The sequence below is a fragment of the Aethalodelphis obliquidens genome, unplaced genomic scaffold (assembly GCF_003676395.1).
Source record: "Aethalodelphis obliquidens isolate GAN/ISIS:26980383/991018 unplaced genomic scaffold, ASM367639v1 scaffold18, whole genome shotgun sequence".
Classification (NCBI taxonomy): Eukaryota; Metazoa; Chordata; class Mammalia; order Artiodactyla; family Delphinidae; genus Aethalodelphis; species Aethalodelphis obliquidens.
In genome coordinates, this window is record NW_020837962.1 from 10,840,674 (window position 1) to 10,859,983 (window position 19,310).

Sequence of the window (19,310 nt, forward strand, 5' to 3'; positions counted from 1 at the left end):
AGGCCCATCTCCTTCGCCAAGCCAGACTAGACTCATTACCCTCAACACACCCTGGCTCCAAAGAGGGCAAAAAGCAACTCTCTCCCTAAGGCCAGGGAAGCCTCTCTCAGGATCTCTGAATCATATGCACTGACTATGGCTGTGGATCTGTGCTTTCACATTCTGCTTTACATGTCCTAAAGGGACAACAGAAGTTACCTATTTCACTTTATTTCTCAATTAATTGCCCCAATACATCCACCATCACCCTATTTCACTGTATACAACAGGAATCTTTCTTCTCACCCCATTCCTCGTTTGACCAGATTCCCTCTGCAAGTGTTCTACCAGGACCACAGCCTCCTCAATGCTCTGTAGATGGTGCTTCTTTATGCAGGTCTGGGTGTCCCTGGGCAGAATGGACAGGAACTGCTCTAGCACCACAAGTTCCAAGATCTGCTCTTTTGAATGAATCTCTGGCCTCAACCACTGACGGCATAATTCCAGAAGCTGGTCAACAGCCTCCCGGGGTCCAGCTGCTTCATGATAGAGAAAGCTCCGGAAGTGCTGGTGAGACCTCTCAGGACTGGGACTGTCCGTTTGGGGGGCATATTTCTTATGCTGACTGGAGCTCCCTGTCACAGGTCCCTTGGTCTCCCACAGAGTCCTGATCTGAGGGTTCAAGTACTCAGCCACCTTCAGATCTATGGTCATCATTCTTCTCGAGGAACAATTCTGCTCCTGTATTGGACACACCTCCAGCACTACCTCTGAAAACTGAGGCCCAGTCTGGTCTGGAACAAAATCAATAAAACGATCTTCTTCCTAAGGCATTGAGGGCAGAAAAAAGTGCATGTCAGTAAGAAAGTCACATGATCTTTACTACTTGTTACTTATTATGAGAGAAACATGAACTTTAAAAATCAACTGCCAAAAAAACCCAAATCAACTGCCAGGCCCTTGTTTCTCTCATTTTCTTTCTATTATTCAGCTGAATACAGCACAGCTTATTAAAGACAAATGCCAATAAATCACTTTGCCTTTAAAAAAAAAAAATCAGGAAAAGTTGGTGGGTGAAAAAACTAGTACCCACTGGCTCCAAGGAGTTTGGGGATTATCCAAAGATTTAACTGATGCACTTCCTATGCCATCCTCTCCGTGTAAAGGAAAGATCAGGAGAATATTCTGAGTTTCTCTTAAATTTCAACATATCGTCCTAGTATGTCTTCAGTAAGAGGGTACAACTTCTATGACCTTTATCCTTTTGGGAAGATGGAAGCCTTCACTTCCTGGAACATTTGAGGTGCTCCTTTCCATTGTATGAAAACTGGCAGGAGAGCTGAAACAATGAGACCAGAGTAGAAGAAAAGTAAATCAGAAAAATGGAGCCTTATTCTTCTCAAAAGCAACCCCCAATTAAATAACTAGTTGCTCTACATTTGTCTTGGCATTTCTTTGCAAGACATATAAAGAGCACCATGCAGAAGATGTATACCTGTGTATTTTTCCTTTCCTTTCCAAATTCACTTATGTATGTATGTATGTATGTATGGCTGTGTTGGGTCTTTGCTGCTGCGCGTGGTCTTTCTCTAGTTGCAACGACTGGGGCCACGCCGCATTGAGGAGCATAGGCTCTAGGCGCTCCGGCTTCAGTAGCTGTGGCTCGCGGGCCCCAGAGCGCAGGCTCAGCATTTGTGGCCCACGGGCTTAGCTGTCCGCCGCACGTGGGATCCTCCTGAACGAGGGCTAGAACTGTGTCCCCTGCATTGGCAGGCTGATTCCCAACCACTGCGCCACGAGGTAAGTCCTATACCTGTATTTTTAATTTCTCGTTACTTGACCTAGGAAAAATTACAGCTGATCCTTGTTCACAAAATGTTTATCCAAATGTCAATTGGAAGAAAAAGGACAGCATGTTAGTTGGTCATGATTACATTCAGCCGCTACATTTCTCCAGGGCTCATTTAGACCTCTAAGCGAGGCTGAGGAGAGCCTCGTGAGGCTCACTTTCCCTGAGGTGATCCAGCAGAAAGGGCACCGAAATTCTGCCCAGGAAGCCACGGTGTTCACAAACGGCCGGCTCCCGACGGCTCTGAGGCGCTGGGGACACTTCCCAGGCTTTTGCATCAGAGGAAGCTGATCTGACTGAGGCTGGACCGCCCGTTTCTCCCGCAGTAACATCAGCCAGTAAAGGAAACGCCGGCGGAGGCAGGAAAGTGAACACGACCGCCCGGGCGCGCCCGTGAGCACTGTACCTGCGGGCAGTGTCCGAGCGGGCTCCCGCCGCGCGGCCCTGGGCGCCACCCGCACAAACGTTGGAGAAAGCGGCCTCACGAGCCTGACGACTGGCCTCGCCCCAGACAGTCCTGTCGCCCGGCTCGGAAACACCACCGGCCGCTGTGCAGCGGCTCCAAGCAGCGGCCGCAGTCTCTCGGAGGCTCCGGGGCCGGCGCCGAAGCGGAAGCCGCTTCTAGGTTACCTCGGACGGCTTGGCTTCGTGAAGGCCGCTCCCTCTTCCCGGGCCTCTACCACAAGTTGCCGCCGGCCCGGCCACCGCTCTAAGGAGGACAGCTCCACGCCACACGCCACTCAGGGGCGGGCCCCCGAGGCCCCGGGGTTTGGGAGCGCAGGCCGGGCACTATTTAGACCCACCTGGCCCCCCTACCCGACCTGAAATCCTCCCTGCGCTGCTAGCTACCCGCGCTCCAACCCGAGGCAGAAGTGACGCACTTCCGGGGAGGACCCGCTCAGCCCCGGCTGGGTCCGTGAGCGCCGCCGCTCCAGGCCGACCTGGGTGACCGGCCTCCTCCCGGGTTCAGCCCTGGCGGCAAGAAAGAGTTAAGGCCACCGAGTCCCCAGGCCCGCCCAGCCTAGAGGGCCCTGCGCGCTGCTTGGCGCCCTTGTGTCGCCGTCTCGCGTCCCAGCTCTGTGGGGCGCGCGCGTCCAGGTCGTTCCTGTGTCGTGTTCGGGCTGCCGGCGGAGCCTGGTGACCCAGGCCCCACCCTGAGGGTCACCGTTCCCTTCCGTGCGCTGGGCCCCCGACCTTACCGCGGCTCAGCCGGCCGTGCCCGACCTGCCGGCCAGGGCCCTGTCGCAGCCTCCTACAGTACGAGGCCGTTTTGTCCCGGTCAGGATCGACGGCCCCTGAGGGGTGTGTACTCATTTCTGGGCCGTGCGTGCACACACGATTCTGTTTTTTCTTGTGAGGTAGGTTTTTACTTGTGAAATAGGTTCCTTTTATAGATCTCCTTGACAGAGAATTGAGAGATGAGGAGTGACTTGATCGAGGTCACATAATTCACCAGTGGCAGGTCCTCCAGTGGAATTTAGGGCCCCTTTGTCCTGTCTTCTGCTTTTTCCACCACAGCGTGCTCCCTGGAGCATGGGAACCTTCTTTTCATCTTGTCCTATAGTGTCTGGTAGAGTTGCCTGGGTAAGGTAGGCATTCCATAAATATTTACTGAATCATATTTATAAGAATCTGAGTATTTCGGTTGTTGGCTTCCAGTATTTCCAGTTGTCAGTGTTTTCATAGTGTCAGCCTATACTAGTCAAGGGATTATTTATTAAGTCTACTATGTGTAGCCAGTGTTATAGAGTCGATAGAACAGAGCCTTTGATTCAAGGGATCTGGCAAAAGGACTGAGGCAATTTCACAAATATCAGCAACACAAGGTAGGAAAGGGTAAGACATAAGCTGAACGCCGTGGGAATTACAAGGAAATGAAAGTCGATTTGGGGGTTGGGGAAAATTATAAAAATCCTTGAGGGATTTGCCCACAGCAGGGAATGAGGCCACATTCCAGGCAGAGGGTAAGGTAAGAGCAAAGCCTTGAAAGCTTCAGAGATGAGCATGTGAGAAAATCTGTAGTACTTTTTTTTACTAAATGTAATTCGGGTACATTTAGAGAAAGAGAGTTAGAAAATAAGTTCTTGTGGATCTACTGTGGAGCGCTTGGAATAGAAGTGAAGAGATTGCATTTAATAAAGTAAATAAAGAGCATCATTTGAGGGTTTTTGAGGGAGCTTCTTTCCAGGGCAGTTCATCTGGAGCTGAGTTTAAGGTGGGAACAAAAATGGAAGACCATTACAAGGTCATTATGCTATTTTTGCTTTTAGGTAGACTGGTGTTACACTCCTCTGAGGCATAGATCTTGATCCTTTTTGAGGGGGAGAAAAGGATTAAGCAGAGGTAATAATAATAATAAGCATCTGACAGGAATTCCCTGGCGGTCCAGTGATTAGGGCTCTGTGCTTCCACTTCAGGGGGCACTGGTTCTGTCCACCAGGGAACTAAGATCCTACAAGCTGCGCAGCACAGACAAAAAAAAAAAAAAAAAAAAAGCATCTGCCTAAGTTGCTTGAATATATTTCAAAGCAGGTTCATTTTCTTAGAATCTCAGGTTGGGACTTAGTTTCTTCAAAAGTAACTACCGCTTCCACAACCTAAGTGTCCATCGACAGATGAATGGATAAAGATGTGGCACATATATATGATGGAATATTACTCAGCCATAAAAAGGAACGAAATTGATTTATTTGTAGTGAGGTGGACCTAGAGTCTGTCATACAGAGTGAAGTAGGTCAGAAAGAGAAAAATAAATACTGTATGCTAACACATATATATGGAATCTAAAAAAAAAAAAGCAGTGGTTCTGAAGAACCTACGGACAGGACAGTAATAAAGACGTAGAGAATGGACTTGAGGACACGGGGAGGGGGAAGGGTAAGCTAGGATGAAGTGAGAGAGTGGCATGGACTTATATAAACTACAAAATGTAAAATAGATAGCTACCGGGAAGCAGCGCATAGCTCAGGGAGAAGGGAGATCAGCTTGGTGCTTTGTGATCACCTAGAGGGGTGGGATAGGGAGGGTGGGAGGGAGACACAAGAGGCGGGAGATATGGGGATATATGTATATGTATAGCTGATTCACTTTGTTATAAAGCAGAAACACCATTGTAAAGCAATTATACTCCAATAAAGATGTTAAAAATAAATAAAAATAAAATTAGACTATGCAGGAATAAAGAATTATATGTGATTAAAAAAAAAGTAACTACTGCTTCCAGTCAGAACCAGTGGGCAGTAAAGCTCTTAGCATTGAGATCCTCATCATCTGGACCAAGGCTGAGCATATAATTGGAACTTGAACTGAATAAATGGAGTTCTGCCAGCGGTGCCCCTGAATTGGCAGGCCTGATTCATAACATAGGTAGGGAGCTGGTCAGTGAACAAGGGGAGAAGAAAGTGGGAAAAGAGACCCTATGAAAGGAAGAAGAGGAAACAAGGCACAAAATGGTGAATTGTGAATTAGGGTCACTGATGATTGTCATCATTTAAAGTTTGATGCCATAGTTCCTTACCCTTGCTGTGGAGCCCACAGAAGTCCCCCAAGTCTTTCCTTTTGATTTCACCTTTCCCTGCCTGGGCACAGTTTGAGAAATAATGAATGTCCAGCTGGAAAGCAATGAAAGCAAACACATGCAGTTTATTTTGAGATACCACACAACTGCCATAGTGGGCTGAATGGTTTTGCTGGGTGACTGGCTGCTTTAATGGTGTTGCTACTGGCTAACAAACACTTTCTTATTCCTTTTTCCATTTATAATAGTAATTGCCTTAGTTAGAGCTGCCTCTTTTAGAAGGTTGCTTGATCCTAGCCTGTCACTGGCTCCATACCCTATTAACTATCGTACTTTCATGATCCTCTTAGTACTCTGTAAAGCAGTTGACATTTTTTGCAACAAATGTTAGAGGAAAACTAATGGTCTGGACACTTCTGGGTTTCTAGGTGAGAGGCTTTTGAGAATTCTGTGTAGTTGAGAAATGAATGAACGTCAGTCAGGCTCTGCCCTAAAGGAGAGGAAAAATAACTGAAATACCATTTTTCTCATTTCTCTGACATACTTTTCTTTCTTCATAGCACCTGGAATGGATAAAAGTGGCAGTTTTTGTTACTTCCCATGAGGTTGTGTATCTGGAATAAGAACCATGAAATTAATCTAGAGTAGGACATTTCTACAGACATGGAATGGCACTGGGTGGCACCAGGAAGACTTGAAAGGAATATTTGAGGGTGCAGAGCTATAGAAGAGTTTGCCAACAGAAGGACTTATGGGAAACAAGTGATCAGAATAACCAATAGAGAAACCTTTAAAATTTCTTCAAGCAATGGAAAAATTGAGTCTTAGGTCAAATTAAGTAAAATCTGTAATGAAGAAAATCAGGTAAAGTCTCAAATATAAAAAGTATGTTACTTAACACTAAGTGTAAATTTAGGAAAAGAATCACAAGGACAGATCTTTTTAATACTTTTTTAACTACTGTAAAATTTTTATAAAACTTTTGGACTCATCTCTAAGAATTGCCATGATTCTGAAACTTGATTATATCCCAAATATGGAACAATTCAGTGGAAAATAACACTTGAGAATACACCAGATGTACACAAGGAAGAAGATCTGAGAGTGGAAAAGTGCCAGTAACAAATACATTATTTATATACTTACAGATTACCTTGGTAAACATAAGAAACACTCAAGTTAAAGCTTAGTCTTTGAGAATGCTGTATTGAATGCAGTAAAAGTTGGATTTCATTCATATGGACAACAGAACCTACTAACTTTTTTCTTCACCGAAAGATACAACTGTTCCCGAATTCCAACTCTCTAGACATCCCACTGTCAGGGTAGCTTGGAGTATTTATCCAGGTAGATGGACTGCTGCCCAGCGAACACTACATGCAGAGCAATATGAGCACCATTTTCCTTTCTGGCAGTGAGGTAAAATCAGCTTGTTTTGGAAGAGGAGAAGCCACACTGCATCTTTGTTACACAATATTATTCTGTCCTTGCCTTTAAGGCTTTCACACTCCTTTGTGAAGCACCACTTTTTATTGAGATTTATCTTACCTGAGTCTGTCCCTCTTATGAGCACATCTCACCTCCTCTCTTCCTTTTGTGTCTTTTCCTGTAATCAGTTAGGGAGAGTATGCAGGTATTCCTGTTATTCCTGACTGGTGCTGCTGCATCTGTCAAGGGAGAGAAGAAAAAGCGTTCAGAAGGGGGGTTCTGAAGACTGACCATCCATGTCTTGCAGGAGCAACAACTAGACCGGACCTTGCAGTGGCAACTTTCTGAGTTCAGACCTTTACCTCTAGACTAGCATTTCAATCATGAGCCCTTATCCTTTTTAGCCCATTACCCTTCAGTATAAATTCCTATGCCTTCTGGGGGGGCGTTGTGCTAGTTGGGGGAATGGGGAGTTGTTTCGTTTTTAATTTTTTTTTTTCCAATTCAGTAATGCTTTTTCCTTTTTACCCCTGTTGATTGCCTGAAACCAAATTCAGTATGAATAAGAGAGGGAAATATACAACACTGAATTTGGAGGAGAAAATGAAGGTTCTAAGTAGGATTGAAGCGGGACAATCTCTTAAAAGTGTAATGGATGAATTTGGAATCAGTAAATCAACATTTTATGACATTAAAAAGAACAAGAAATTGATTTTGGACTTTGTACTGAAGCAGGACATGCCATTAGTAGGGGCTGAGAAGAGAAAGAGAACAACAGGAGCCAAATATGGTGACGTGGATGATGCAGTCTACATGTGGTACCAACAGAAACGCTCAGCTGGTACCCCTGTGAGAGGTGTGGAGCTTCAGGCTGCTGCCGAGAGATTTGCACAGTGTTTTGGGCGAACAGACTTCAAAGCTAGCACTGGTTGGCTTTTTAGATTTCGAAATAGGCATGCAATTGGGAACCGAAAAGTATGTGGGGAACAAGTCCTACGTTCAGCTTCAGAAAATGTTGAGCCGTTTCGACAAAAACTGTCCATGCTTATCAAAGAGGAGAAACTGTGTCTTGCTCAGCTGTACAGTGGGGATGAGACTGACCTCTTTTGGAAGTCAATGCCAGAAAATACTCAGGCAAGCGGAAAAGATATCTGCCTGCCAGGGAGGAAAATAAACAAAGAACAATTGTCTGCTCTTTTATGTGCAAATGCGGATGGTACTCATAAGTTAAAGTCAATTATAATTGGAAAATCAAAGCTGCCCAGAAGTGTAAAAGAGGACACATGTACATTACCTGTGATATACAAACCTAGTAAAGATGTTTGGTTCACCAGAGAATCGTTTTCAGAATGGTTTTTTCAAAACTTTGTTCCTGAAGTCAAGCACTTTCAAGTTAATGTTCTAAGATTCCATGAGGAGGATGTCAGGGCCTTGTTACTTCTGGACAATTCTCCAGTTCACCCTTCCACTGAATCACTAACCAGTGAGGATGGTCGAATAAAATGCATGTTCTTTCCCCATGACACTTCAACCTTGATTCAACCAATGAATCAGGGTGTGATCTTGAGCTGCAAACGACTTTACAGGTGGAAGCAACTTGAGGAGAGTCTTGTAATTTATGAAGAAAGTGATGATGAGCAAGATAAAGGAGAAAAAGGAGTTTCCAAGATTAAAATCTACAACATAAAAAGTGCAATTTTTAACTGGGCAAAGAGTTGGGATGAAGTAAAACAAATAACCATAGCAAATGCATGGGAAAATCTTCTTTACAAAAAGGAACCTGAATATGATCTTCAAGGCTTAGAAGATGGAGATTATAGAGAAATTCTTGAGAAATGTGGGGAGTTGGAAACCAAGCTGGATAACGATAGGGTGTGGTTAAATGGGGATGAAGAAAAGGGCAGCCCCCCGAAAACAAAAGGTGGAATTACAAAGGAAGTTGTTCAAAAAGCGGGAGCTGAGGAGCAGACTGCTGAATTTAAGTTATCTGCTGTAAGAAAGAGTTTGGACTACCTTCTTGACTTTGTTGATGCAACACCTGAGTTTCAAAGGTTCCATTTTACACTGAAAGAGATGCAACAAGAAATAATCAAGAAGCAGTTCCAGAGTAGAATCCATTCTAGAATTGGTAGCTTTTTGAAATGTAGGCCTCATAATATTAAGGATTCCTTCAATATGCCTTCAACTTCTGGTTGTAGTAAGTAGATATTGTGTTTAAAGATTTCTGCAGTTATGTAATGATACATGAATTAGACTTGTTGTGAACTGTCATTGTTTTTATCAACTGACCTCACTTTGCACAGCAATGCCCATTTATACTGTTTATAAAATACACGATTTGAAAGTAATAAATTTGGGGCTTTTGATGTATAAATATGTTCATTAATCTATATTTTTTTCTATTTTAGACAAGGACTTGAATAATGAGGAACTATTGTCCCAGATTATCTAAGGTGAAATGGATGTGGGGAAAGCATTAAAGTCTAAATGTATTCACAGCATATAACAAAGAAGCTATATATATGCTGACTAGTTATTTAAGAAGATAAGGACAGACTTGGTTTTCAATTTAATGGTATGACATACTCTGCTCTTGTAAATGAGTTACCACCTGTTTAGTGTTTGTTTTCTTCTTATTGTGGAAGTGACATATGCTGATTATAAAAAAGATTTATAAGAAAGATAAAAAGCACCCAAATTCTGTCAACTGATGATAGGCTCCCTTAACACTTTGGTATATTTCATGTATTTTAAAAAATAGGTAAGTTACATTGTAAATACAATTTTATATCTTATTGTCTTAGCATTTTTGTTACTTATAAAATTAGCATTTGTGAACTACAATGAGGTATCACCTCACACTGGTCAGAATGGCCATCATCAAAAAATCTACAAACAATAAATGCTGGAGAGGGTGTGGAGAAAAGGCAACCCTTTTGCACTGTTGGTGGGAATGTAAATTGATACGGCCACTATGGAGAACAGTATGGAGGTTCCTTAAAAAACTAAAAATAGAACTACCATACGACCCAGCAATCCCACTACTGGGCATATACCCTGAGAAAACCATAATTCAAAAAGAGTCATGTACCACAATGTTCATTGCAGCTCTATTTACAATAGCCAGGAAATGGAAGCAACCTAAGTGTCCATCAACAGATGAATGGATAAAGAAGATGTGGGGACTTCCCTGGTGGCACAGTGGTTGAGTCCCCCTGCTGATGCAGGGGACACGGGTTCGTGCCCCGGTCCGGGAAGATCCCACATGCTGCGGAGCGGCTGGGCCCGTGAGCCATGGCTGCTGAGCCTGCGCGTCCGGAGCCTGTGCTCCACAACGGGAGAGGCCACAACAGTGAGAGGCCCGCGTACCGCAAAAAAAAAAAAAAAAAAAAAGAAGATGTGGCACATATATACAATGGAATATTACTCAGCCATACAAATTGAGTTATTTGTAGTGAGGTGGATGGACCTAGAGGCTGTCATACAGAGTGAAGTTAAGTCAGAAAGAGAAAAACAATACCATATGCTAACACATATATATGGAATCTAAAAAAAAAAAAAAAAGGTTCTGAAGAACCTAGGGGCAGGACAGGAATAGAGACACAGACTTAGAGGATGGACTTGAGGACACAGGGAGGGGGAAGGGTAAGCTGGGATGAAGTGAGAGAGTAACTGACATACATACACTACCAAATGTAAAATAGATAGCTAGTGGGAAGCAGCTGCATAGCACAGGGAGATCAGCTCAGTGCTTTGTGACCACCTAGAGGGGTGGGATAGGGAGGGTGTGAGGGAGACATAAAAGGGAGGAGATATGGGGATATATGTGTATGTATAGCTGATTCACTTTGTTATAAAGCAGAAATTAACACCATTGGGAAGCAATTACACTCCAATAAAGATGTTTAAAAAAAAAAAGCATTTGTGGAGCAAGCCTAGCGTAGAATGGATTGTGGAAGAAGTTGAGGGGGAATGTCATATGATCATACTGGACAGCACTCTACTTCAATGCATTAAACATGTTTTTCCCCCAATGGTCATAAAGTCCCAGAATAAATCACTGGCAGTCACACCCTTTTCAAAAGTATTCATCGAGGGAGTTGCCTGGTGGCCCAGTGGTTAGGATTCCAGGTTTTCACTGCCGGTTCGGGGTTCAATCCCTGGTTGGGGAACTGATATTCCGCAAGCTTCGTGGCACAGCTAAAAAAAAAAAAAAAGTATTCATTGATTTTGCACATTTCACGTTGCTAGGCACAGAGTGTGGTGTTGGGCGTTTAGAATTACAAAGAAAAGGAATAGGAACAAACCACCGTTGGATGTGTGAGAGCTGAGTACAGAGAAGGCTTTGCGAGTGCTTGGGTGGTAGGGGACATATCTGAGCCGGGCAAGTGTGACTTCTGAGCTGGCCTTTACAGTGTGGGGAGAAAGAGGGAGAAGGGCAGTCCGGGCAAAGGGGAGCGTCTGCACAGGCTGTTCGGTGTGAGAGTGCATCTCCCCTCGGAAGCGGCAAGATCCCTGGATGGGTGCTGTACGGCCCGCTAGCAGAGAAGAGGAGCAAAGACAAATAAGGGCCAGATTTTCAGTGCCATTGGAGGTCATCCTAAGATTTTAGACTTCGGGCTGGACCTACGTAAACTCCTGTCGGCTCTACGTCCTGAAGGTCTCACCTCGTGTCCACTTCTCCCTCCTCACTGCTCGTTTCCTGGTCCAGGCGGCATCACTCTCTGCACCTGTCTCCTTAGTCTCCCGCTCTTTCTCGTCCTCTCCCATCCGTTCCCCGCCCTGTAGCCAGACAGAGCTAACACAGAATTGAAGAGGTGCCTCGCGTGCTTAAGAGCTTTCGTGGGCTTCTAGGCTCGCCCTTCCCCGACCGTGAGACGCCACTTCCCACTTGCCCACCCCCGCCCAGCTCTGTGCTCGCCGCCTGAGGGAACACTAGGGCCGGCCCAGACGCCCGGCCCCGCTGTCGGCCCCGGGTTAGCGCGCGCACCTGCAACCAGGGAAGTTTCGGGGAGTATTGTCGCGCCGCTGGTAACCGCTCGTAACCTCCTGGGTGGAAGGAGAGGGAAACCCTTCGCCGCGCCGCCCGGCCCAACCGCCGGAGTTGTAGCCCGCAGGCGACGCAAGGCCAGGTCTAGCCGGGGAGGGGCGGGGCCTGCGCGGAGGGTGGGCCTGAGGAGGGGGCGCGCCCCGGCGCAGCCGTGGAGCGCGTGCCCGCGGGCCCCCGCGTGCGGTGCGAGCGTAGGTTCTCCGGGACTGCGGGCGGAGGGCGACCTTGAAGGGAGCCGCTGCGGGTGCGTGCGGCCGGGGCGAGGTGGCTGCCGAGCGCCACCACCCCCTAGCCGTTGCTCCTCCCGGGCCGGCTTGGGAGCCGTCCTCCATGGGACCAGCCGGTGGGGCACGCGGGCGGTTCTAAGGGCGCGGCGCCCTGTCCCAGATGCCGCCGGAAGCTAAGCTGAGGGACGCGCAGACTCGTTGGCTTTGCCCATGCCTGAGAAAGGACTGAAGTTTTGGGTTCTGGAAATCATTCCTGAAGATGAAAGCTGCTCGGAGAAACCCAGGCACCTCGCTCTTGTACCAGTGGCTGGGGCAGGATTCCCAAACTTAACCTGGACCCCCTGCCAAGAGGACGAGAAATCCCCTCAAGAGCAGCTTCACCCTCTGAGTGGGGAACCACACCCAGGATTTAGAACGTTTTCCTGCCTAGAGGGAAAGTGGGGATGGAGAGGCAAACACAATTCCTCGGTATGTCCAAAACACACCCCAGGATTTCAGAAACTTCTTAGTATTTTCTTTTCCCATCCTTTCTGCCTGAAGAAATCTCACTATCTCCCTGAAGCAGCTTTGGATCCTGGTGAGTCACCAGTTTTGATTTCTTAACAGAAGCTTCTGGGACATTCAAGGTGTCTCAGTGATGAATTGAGGACATTAACTGGAAGGTTTGTCAGAAATGGGGCGGGGGCTGTGCCATTTTTCATTAACCCTTTTGTCATTGTTGAATTCACCTAGACCATTACTTCTGCCTCCTAACTGCGTTATTGAGACCTGTAAGTTCTTTCATTACTGCAGTAAAAATTCTTAAAAGTTATTTCTGATAGCTTTCCCCGGAAAAAAACTAAACAACTTGGTACTGTTTTAACACTTCCTCTGGTCTCTGGCGTTAAGGGGCTTTGTCCCCATTGATGTCGGGCCTGCTGCTTTTAGTCTGCCTCTGCCAGGCTTCTGCTTACAGATTCTCTGCTTACTGATTCTCCACCCAGGAGCCTTTCTGCTGGTCTCATGTGCTACCTTTGCTACAAGGGTGTGTGGCTATTGCTCAGGGTCAGTCCACATCTCCCAGTTCTCCTTTGTACCCATTTGGACTGAAGGGGCAGTGGTCTTTATTGCCCCCAGCATTAGTCTCCCTTTGACGAAAAAGCCTGTTGGAATCTGTTCTGGTTTCTTTTTCAAGAGGACTAGTGGGGTAAAAATAATAATGTAAAACATATGTGTGTAGTGTAAAAGTATATATACCAGGCCCTCCCTTGCAGTGCCTTCATGGGACGCTTTAGTAAGGGCCTCTGACCCGCTTTCTGAAATATGACTATAACGATGAAGTCATCAATCCTGACTGTCAATAGTAGACTGCTCCCCAGAATTCCTGCCAGCGTGGTTTTTTTTTTTTTTTGGCTGTGCCACATGGCTTGTGGGATCTTAGTTCCCCAACCAAGGACTGAACCCAGGCCAACTTGCCAGTGAAAGCGCCGAGTCCTAACCACTGGACCACCAGGAAATTCCCCAGCGTGGTCTTACATTGCTTTTACTACCAGGTACTTAAGAAGAAAGGCATGGTGGTGTGCTGAATTGGGCAATTGGGATTGACATGTATACGCTGATGTGTATAAAATTGATGACTAGTAAGAACCTGCAGTATAAAACAAAAAAAACAAAAAAAAAAAAGGCGGGCTTCCCCGGTGGCGCAGTGGTTGAGAGTCCGCCTGCCAATGCAGGGGACACGGGTTCGTGCCCCGGTCCGGGAAGACCCCACATGCTGCGGAGCAGCTGGGGCCATGAGCCATGGCCGCTGAGCCTGCGCGTCAGGAGCCTGTGTTCTGCAACGGGAGAGGCCACAACAGTGAGAGGCCCGCGTACCGCAAAAAAAAAAAAAAAAAAAAAAAAGGCAATTTGCCAGTTTTATCTACCCCAGGTGGCACAAATAGATGAGTATTTTCTATGTGCCAGGCTCTGTGCTAAGTGTTTTACATGCAATATTTTGTGACATCACCTCATGAAAACAAGGCCGAGAAGAGCTCTGCATGTTAAGTTTGTTAGAAGGGGAGTTAGACTGGGGACTGGGTGAAGTCTACGATTGGAAAGCCTTCTTAGTGCCAGGAGTGAACACCTGGGGGTCCTCTTGCTCTGGCTCAAACTGTAGTACTCCAAGTAGGAGCAATGCCAGTTAGACCACATCCTAAGATCTGTATGGATAGTATTATGGGGGATGAGGGATAAGGATCTGAAGGGGAGGGGTGCTTTCTATTCTCATGAGGTTTACAGTCCACATAAGTTGCCATCTTAACCAGAATGCTTACTAACATCAACTTTACACCACCCACCCACTTCATGGTATTGGCAGCCACAGCAGCCCTGTCCTGCTCCTACCACTGTCCATTCCACATTAATCTCTTTCAAATCCTCATCTCCCTTCCCTGACCCCCAAGACCCGCAATACCACTGCCCTCTTGAGGGTAAGAGAATGGTACAGAAATGGGAAACAGATATAACCAAGGGTGGGGGGCACGCAGGGTTATTTCCTTTACTTAAAAGTGCTATATTTAATAGCCTGTTGCCAGTGGAATGTTTCATCTTTTTCTCCCAAAGAACAGCTAGGTAGATATTTTCCTCCAGGGCCAAATCCTGAGATGTTTTCCTAGCATCAGAATTTCCTACTCCTAGAATTCTCCCTGGTATTCTACCTCTTTTCCATAGAAACACACTCCTAGAATTCCTATTCCTGATTCCCCATTCTGAAATGTAATGCTGTCCCCTAATAATTTTGCCCTCTCCTGTATCTCCCTCCACTAATGGGCAATAACGCAGTTATATCAGAACCATCTTTTCCTGGGAACCATTTGCTCGGCCAAAATAACTTGTCTTTGACGAGCCAGATCTTCCTTTACCTACTTTGCAAGAAAGTAAACATTCTAAACAATCAAAAGAATGTTCAGGGCTTCCCTGGTGGCTCAGTGGTTAAGAAATCGGCTGCCAATGCAGGGGACACGGGTTCGAGCCCTGGTCCAGAAGATCCTACGTGCCGCAGAGCAACTGAGCCCATGTGCCACAACCAGAGACTGCGCTCTAGAGCCTGCGTGCCACAGCTACTGAAGCCTGCGCGCCTAGAGCCCATGCTCTGCAACAAGAGAAGCCACTGCAGTGAGAAGCCAGCGCACTGCAATGAAGAGCAGTCCCTGCTCGCCTCAACTAGAGAAAGCCCGTGCACAGCCACGAAAACCCAATGCAGCCAAAAAAAATAATTTTTTTAAAAATTAAAAAAAAAAAGACAATGTTCACAGCTGTACACCAAAGGAAAAAAAACCCTTCTAGAACACCCTTATGACATCACCCCAAGCAGCCACTGGACTTGACCCTTTGTTACCACATAGCAGTCCCAGCCTGGAGCCAGCCAGGGCCACACCTCCCTCCCTCAGCCTGTCTGTCGTCACCTTTGTCAGAACCCTCCTTAGCAACCAAGTAAGACCACAAAGAAAGCCAGGTTCTCTACCCAAAGCAGGTGGAAGACCGATCAACACTGGAGGCCAAGTCAAAGGCCCTCAATGATGAGTCTCACACTCATGTTTCCTTAAGATATTTATTACCATCCAAACATATTTTCAACAGGGAAAGGCATGATTCCTAATTTCCCCAGGATCCACGTTTTCAGAGTCTCCCAGGGAACCCATCTTTCATGGAACCCTCTGAGGACTTGATCTCTGCAAAGGGTAAGCTAATTAAGACCCCGGTTTCCTCTGCCAATTCCTGGGCTGACCTGCAAATTCCATCTTACTATTTCCCGTAGGTCTCTGGTTCCTTTTTGTTTGAGGTGACAATCACATGCATGACCTACCAATGAGCCCTACTGTCAGGCCACTGAGGGCACTGTGGTGGCTGCCCGGGATTGCTTGTGGCTTCTCAGCCAGGCCTTCAGAAGAGCTGCAACTCACCACCAGTCTTTTGGTGCCTCCAGCTGGTCTCCCAGGAGACCTGGCCCCTCTTCTTTGGTCTCAAGGGCCTCAGGAGCCCAAAAGCTCCTGATGAATGTCCCAAGTGAGGAAGCAATACCAGGAAGTCTGTGGATTCCCAAAGTTGTTGGTATACACACTGGACACAGTAAGGCACCCAAGTCTCAAGTTGGCTAAATATGCTGAGGGGGTAGGTGTGCCCTGAGACTGGAAGAACTTTAGAGGGGATTCCACCCTGAGAGGGTCACTTCAAAGACTTGCCATCCTCACTAGTTCCAACAGAATTCCTTTTCAGTTTTACGCTAATCCTTTGCTGCCTCTGCACCTCCCTCACAACGACCCTCCCCTGGTTCCTCTTTGGAGTAATTACCCTAAAGATGCAGATCATGCTGGGTAAGGAATACCAGCTCTTAACAAGAAGCCCCTCTGAATATGCCACCTTATCTGGGCCCAAAAGAAATCCCATTGTTTCTATCCAGTGTGAGTTCTCTGATGACTCATAAGGCGTGAACTCCGAGAAAAGCTTTCTCCACATTCGGAACATTTATAGGGTCTCTCTCCTGTATGGGTTCTCAGATGACGAATCCGATTGGAGCTGTGAGAGAAACTGTCTCCACACTCATGACAGGTATAGGGTTTCTCTCCCGTGTGAATTCTCTGGTGTCTGATTAAGTTGGATCTATGAGAGAAGTTTTCCCCACAGAGGGTACATTTATATGGTTTCTCTCCTGTGTGTGTTCTCTGGTGTCTGGTGAGGTGCATGCCCTGCTGGAAGCTTTTCCCACAAGTTAAACACTGAAAGAGTTTCTTCTCTGCCTTGTGGGTCCCATGATTGGCAAGAAAGAGGGTGCTGTCACTCACTGCTTCCCCACACTCAGAGAAGGGGTACAGCCTCTCTTTCTCGTGAGTTCTTTCGTGAATGACAAGGTGAGAACTGCGAGAGAAACTTTTCCCACACTCGGAACACTTATAAGGTCTCTCTCCTGTGTGAATTCTCTGGTGCCTAAGGAGGTTGGAACTGTGAGCAAAGATCTCCCCACACTCAGGGCACTTGTAGGGCTTTTCACCTGTGTGCGTTCTCTGGTGCCTGTGGAGGTTGGAGTTGCAAGAGAAGCTCTTTCCACACTCGTTACATTGATAGGGCTTCTCACCTGTGTGGGTACGCCGATGCCGAGTCAGGTGGGTATTCTGACTGAAGCTTTTTCCACACTCGAGGCACTTATGGGCCTCCTCTCCCAAGTGTGCTCTGTGTAGTGACAAAAAGTGTGGATTCCCGCCAAAGATTTCAGCGCACCCCACACCCATACACAGTCTTTCTGCTGCATGTATCCTCTGGTGCCTAATCAGGTTCGAGTTGTTAGAGAAATTTTTGCCACACAAGGGACATAAATGGAGCTTCTTCGGCTGCAGTTCCTTTGGCCGCCCCAGTTCTCTGCAACTTGTGGCCCCCACTAAGGACTGCTCCATCCGAACCTCTGGGGCAGGCTCCCAATGCTCTTCTGCCCTGTCATGAGGCCTTCCCTGCTCAGGACTCCAGGGTACCTCCCCTCCGGCCTGGCCAGGCAGCAGCGCCCGAGGGTGGATGCTCTCAGGGCAAACGGACTGAGCACTTTCTTCCAGATTGTCAAATTTCTCTTCCCCTGGAAGATCGAGAGAAACCAAACCCATGTTATTTCTACACCAGAGAAAAGGAAATCCCATGTGTGCTACTGCCTGTAGGTCAGAAGTCCAGAAGGGCTGGCTCTACCTCAGTTTTCCATCTTCCCCATATAGGTAAAGCACGGTAGACGGGGATCCACATAAGGGGTGGGGCCATCACTCAGGAATCAGAGCTCAAACCAGTCTTGAATTCCCTTGTAGGGGCCCCGAACTCCCTCTCCAACTGAGCCTCTGGCTTCTGCCCTTTGGGAATGGGTGAGATGGAGCAGGACTGGGACTAGGGTGGGCAAATGAGCCCAGGAGTGAATGCCTCCTTACACTTTGCACCCTGGGTACCTCACCTGCCATCACTGGGATGGAAGTGGGCAGTGGAGACACTGGAAGAATGTACCTCCCTGGCAGTGGTGATGGGCTACCCTTACACCAAGACCCTCAAATGCCTCATTCCCAACAGCGGGAGGCTAGCTGCGCAGGCTGCTCAACTGCGTTTCTTACCGGGAGCTGGGCTCCTGCGGCTCAGGCCCTCCTTGCAAGTCTGGACACTGGGATCCCAGGGCTTTCCTTCTTGTTCCACCTGGGTGCTCAGGGCCTCCTGACTGGGAACCTGAGACTCTGTTCACAGTGAAAGAAAAGGATTTCTATGTCACCATTTTCCTCTACCAGGCAGGGCAAACAAAGATAGTCTTGTTCTCTGCCTTCAGTGAATGGATACAGAAATCTGACAGCAATTACTTGGAACATACACTAAACTCTTCCCACTGGTTACCCCTAGAGAAAGAAATTAGAGGAAGGAGACTGTGGCTTTTTCTTTTTACACTTTTGTAGTACTTGGGGGGTTTTTTGCAATGAGAATGTAAAACTTTTGTAATTAAAACAACAATCAAACAAACAAACATGGTCAGGGTGGTCAGTTCCATGAGGAATCAGTTTAATACTGTGAAAGAGCCTTGACTCTTATGGATACATATCAAATAGAACTAAGTTTGACTGGGCAACTCCAGAGGGAGAAAATGTAATATGATGGACAATCAGAAAAGGACCTGGGACTCTGAGAGGACCCTGAGATTAAAACCCAAAAGTGCTACCCTGTGCTACGCTCACTCCAACTCCAGCAAACACGGACTTTAAAAAGTTTAGTTTCAAGAACTTGTGATCCGAACTCTTCCTATTTAGCACTCACTGAAACAGCTGTGCTCAACTTAGGGCACCAAGCCACAGCACAGTGACAGAAAACCTGGAGAAGGCCCCCGTGAAGGCAACCAAACCCAGCAGTGACCCCCTTGCAAAATTAGTGCAAGTGAGATGATAGCTGTGCTTCTCTTTATGAAAACCTTATGTATGAAAACAAAGTGCAGTGTGACTCTTCTACCAGGTGTGCATCAATATAGCTATAATGGTAACATACACAATCCTGTTTTATGTTGTTTTTTAAGACTCCCCCCAACTTTTTATTATGAGAATTTTCATACATGCAGAAAAAATGAAGGAATTATACAATACCCACACACTCTCCACCTAAATCCATCTATCAGTTTTTGGTCATATTTCACAGACCTCATTTTTAATCTCTGCATAATAGTTCAACACATAGATGCATCTTAATTTATATATAACTTACTTAGACCCTGTTTTAGATATATATCATTTCCAAATTTCCACA

The 19,310-nt window shown here is 46.6% G+C and overlaps 4 protein-coding genes across 14 annotated transcripts in view; 1 reads left to right on the forward strand and 3 right to left on the reverse strand.

Moving 5' to 3' along the window:
• Nucleotides 1-6: 6 nt before the first annotated feature.
• On the reverse strand, nt 7-5,931 carry ZNF75A (zinc finger protein 75A). Of its 5 annotated transcripts, XM_027117629.1 has the most exons (3): nt 1,475-1,519; nt 1,234-1,318; nt 7-804 (listed from the first exon to the last, which is right to left on the reverse strand). In XM_027117629.1, the coding sequence occupies exons 2-3, from the start codon at nt 1,294-1,296 to the stop codon at nt 244-246; spliced, it is 624 nt and encodes a 207-aa protein (XP_026973430.1). In that variant the 5' UTR covers nt 1,297-1,318; nt 1,475-1,519; the 3' UTR covers nt 7-243. The 5 variants fall into 5 exon arrangements, with proteins under 5 accessions (XP_026973430.1, XP_026973429.1, XP_026973433.1 ...); XM_027117628.1 differs by lacking the exons at nt 1,234-1,318; nt 1,475-1,519 and adding an exon at nt 5,346-5,931; XM_027117632.1 differs by lacking the exons at nt 1,234-1,318; nt 1,475-1,519 and adding an exon at nt 2,235-2,662.
• TIGD7 (tigger transposable element derived 7) lies at nt 2,889-9,673 on the forward strand. Of its 2 annotated transcripts, none has more exons than XM_027117619.1 (2): nt 2,889-3,186; nt 7,331-9,673. In XM_027117619.1, the coding sequence occupies exon 2, from the start codon at nt 7,332-7,334 to the stop codon at nt 8,976-8,978; it is 1,647 nt and encodes a 548-aa protein (XP_026973420.1). In that variant the 5' UTR covers nt 2,889-3,186; nt 7,331; the 3' UTR covers nt 8,979-9,673. The 2 variants fall into 2 exon arrangements, 1 of the variants encoding a protein (XP_026973420.1); XR_003435104.1 differs by lacking the exon at nt 7,331-9,673 and adding an exon at nt 5,906-6,005 and having other exon boundaries at nt 3,080-3,186.
• Nucleotides 6,840-19,310, reverse strand: part of ZNF263 (zinc finger protein 263) — a 32,575-nt gene continuing 20,104 nt past the window's right edge. For 5 of the 6 annotated variants that reach the window (XM_027117600.1, XM_027117601.1, XM_027117599.1 and 2 more), the window contains 2 exons: nt 18,146-18,262; nt 15,603-17,631 (listed from right to left, as the gene is read on the reverse strand). In XM_027117600.1, coding sequence (XP_026973401.1) covers nt 16,463-17,631; nt 18,146-18,262 — 1,286 coding nt within the window. In that variant the 3' untranslated portion in view covers nt 15,603-16,462. Of the gene's footprint in view, nt 7,013-15,602; nt 17,632-18,145; nt 18,263-19,310 lie in introns of those variants that run through there. The other variant, XM_027117604.1, reaches the window with a different exon arrangement.
• Nucleotides 8,747-13,675, reverse strand: LOC113626278 (translation initiation factor IF-2-like). The gene is made up of 3 exons (XM_027117633.1): nt 11,764-13,675; nt 11,441-11,571; nt 8,747-8,837 (listed from the first exon to the last, which is right to left on the reverse strand). Exons 1-3 carry the CDS (start codon nt 12,153-12,155, stop codon nt 8,833-8,835), a joined length of 528 nt encoding a protein of 175 aa, XP_026973434.1. The 5' UTR covers nt 12,156-13,675; the 3' UTR covers nt 8,747-8,832.

Excerpts from the sequence above, each read along its gene's own strand:
- LOC113626278 (XM_027117633.1), bottom strand. The coding sequence starts at position 12,155 with ATGGAGGACGGCTCCCAAGCCGGCCCGGGAGGAGCAACGGCTAGGGGG. Across the intron at positions 11,572-11,763 it reads CGAAACTTCCCTGGTTGCAG|CTCTGTCTGGCTACAGGGCG; the intron begins GTGCGCGCGCTA and ends ATTCTGTGTTAG.
- TIGD7 (XM_027117619.1), top strand. The coding sequence starts at position 7,332 with ATGAATAAGAGAGGGAAATATACAACACTGAATTTGGAGGAGAAAATG.
- ZNF75A (XM_027117628.1), bottom strand. The coding sequence starts at position 5,498 with ATGGCAGTTGTGTGGTATCTCAAAATAAACTGCATGTGTTTGCTTTCA. Across the intron at positions 805-5,345 it reads CTGTGGGCTCCACAGCAAGG|GAAGAAGATCGTTTTATTGA; the intron begins GTAAGGAACTAT and ends TCAATGCCTTAG.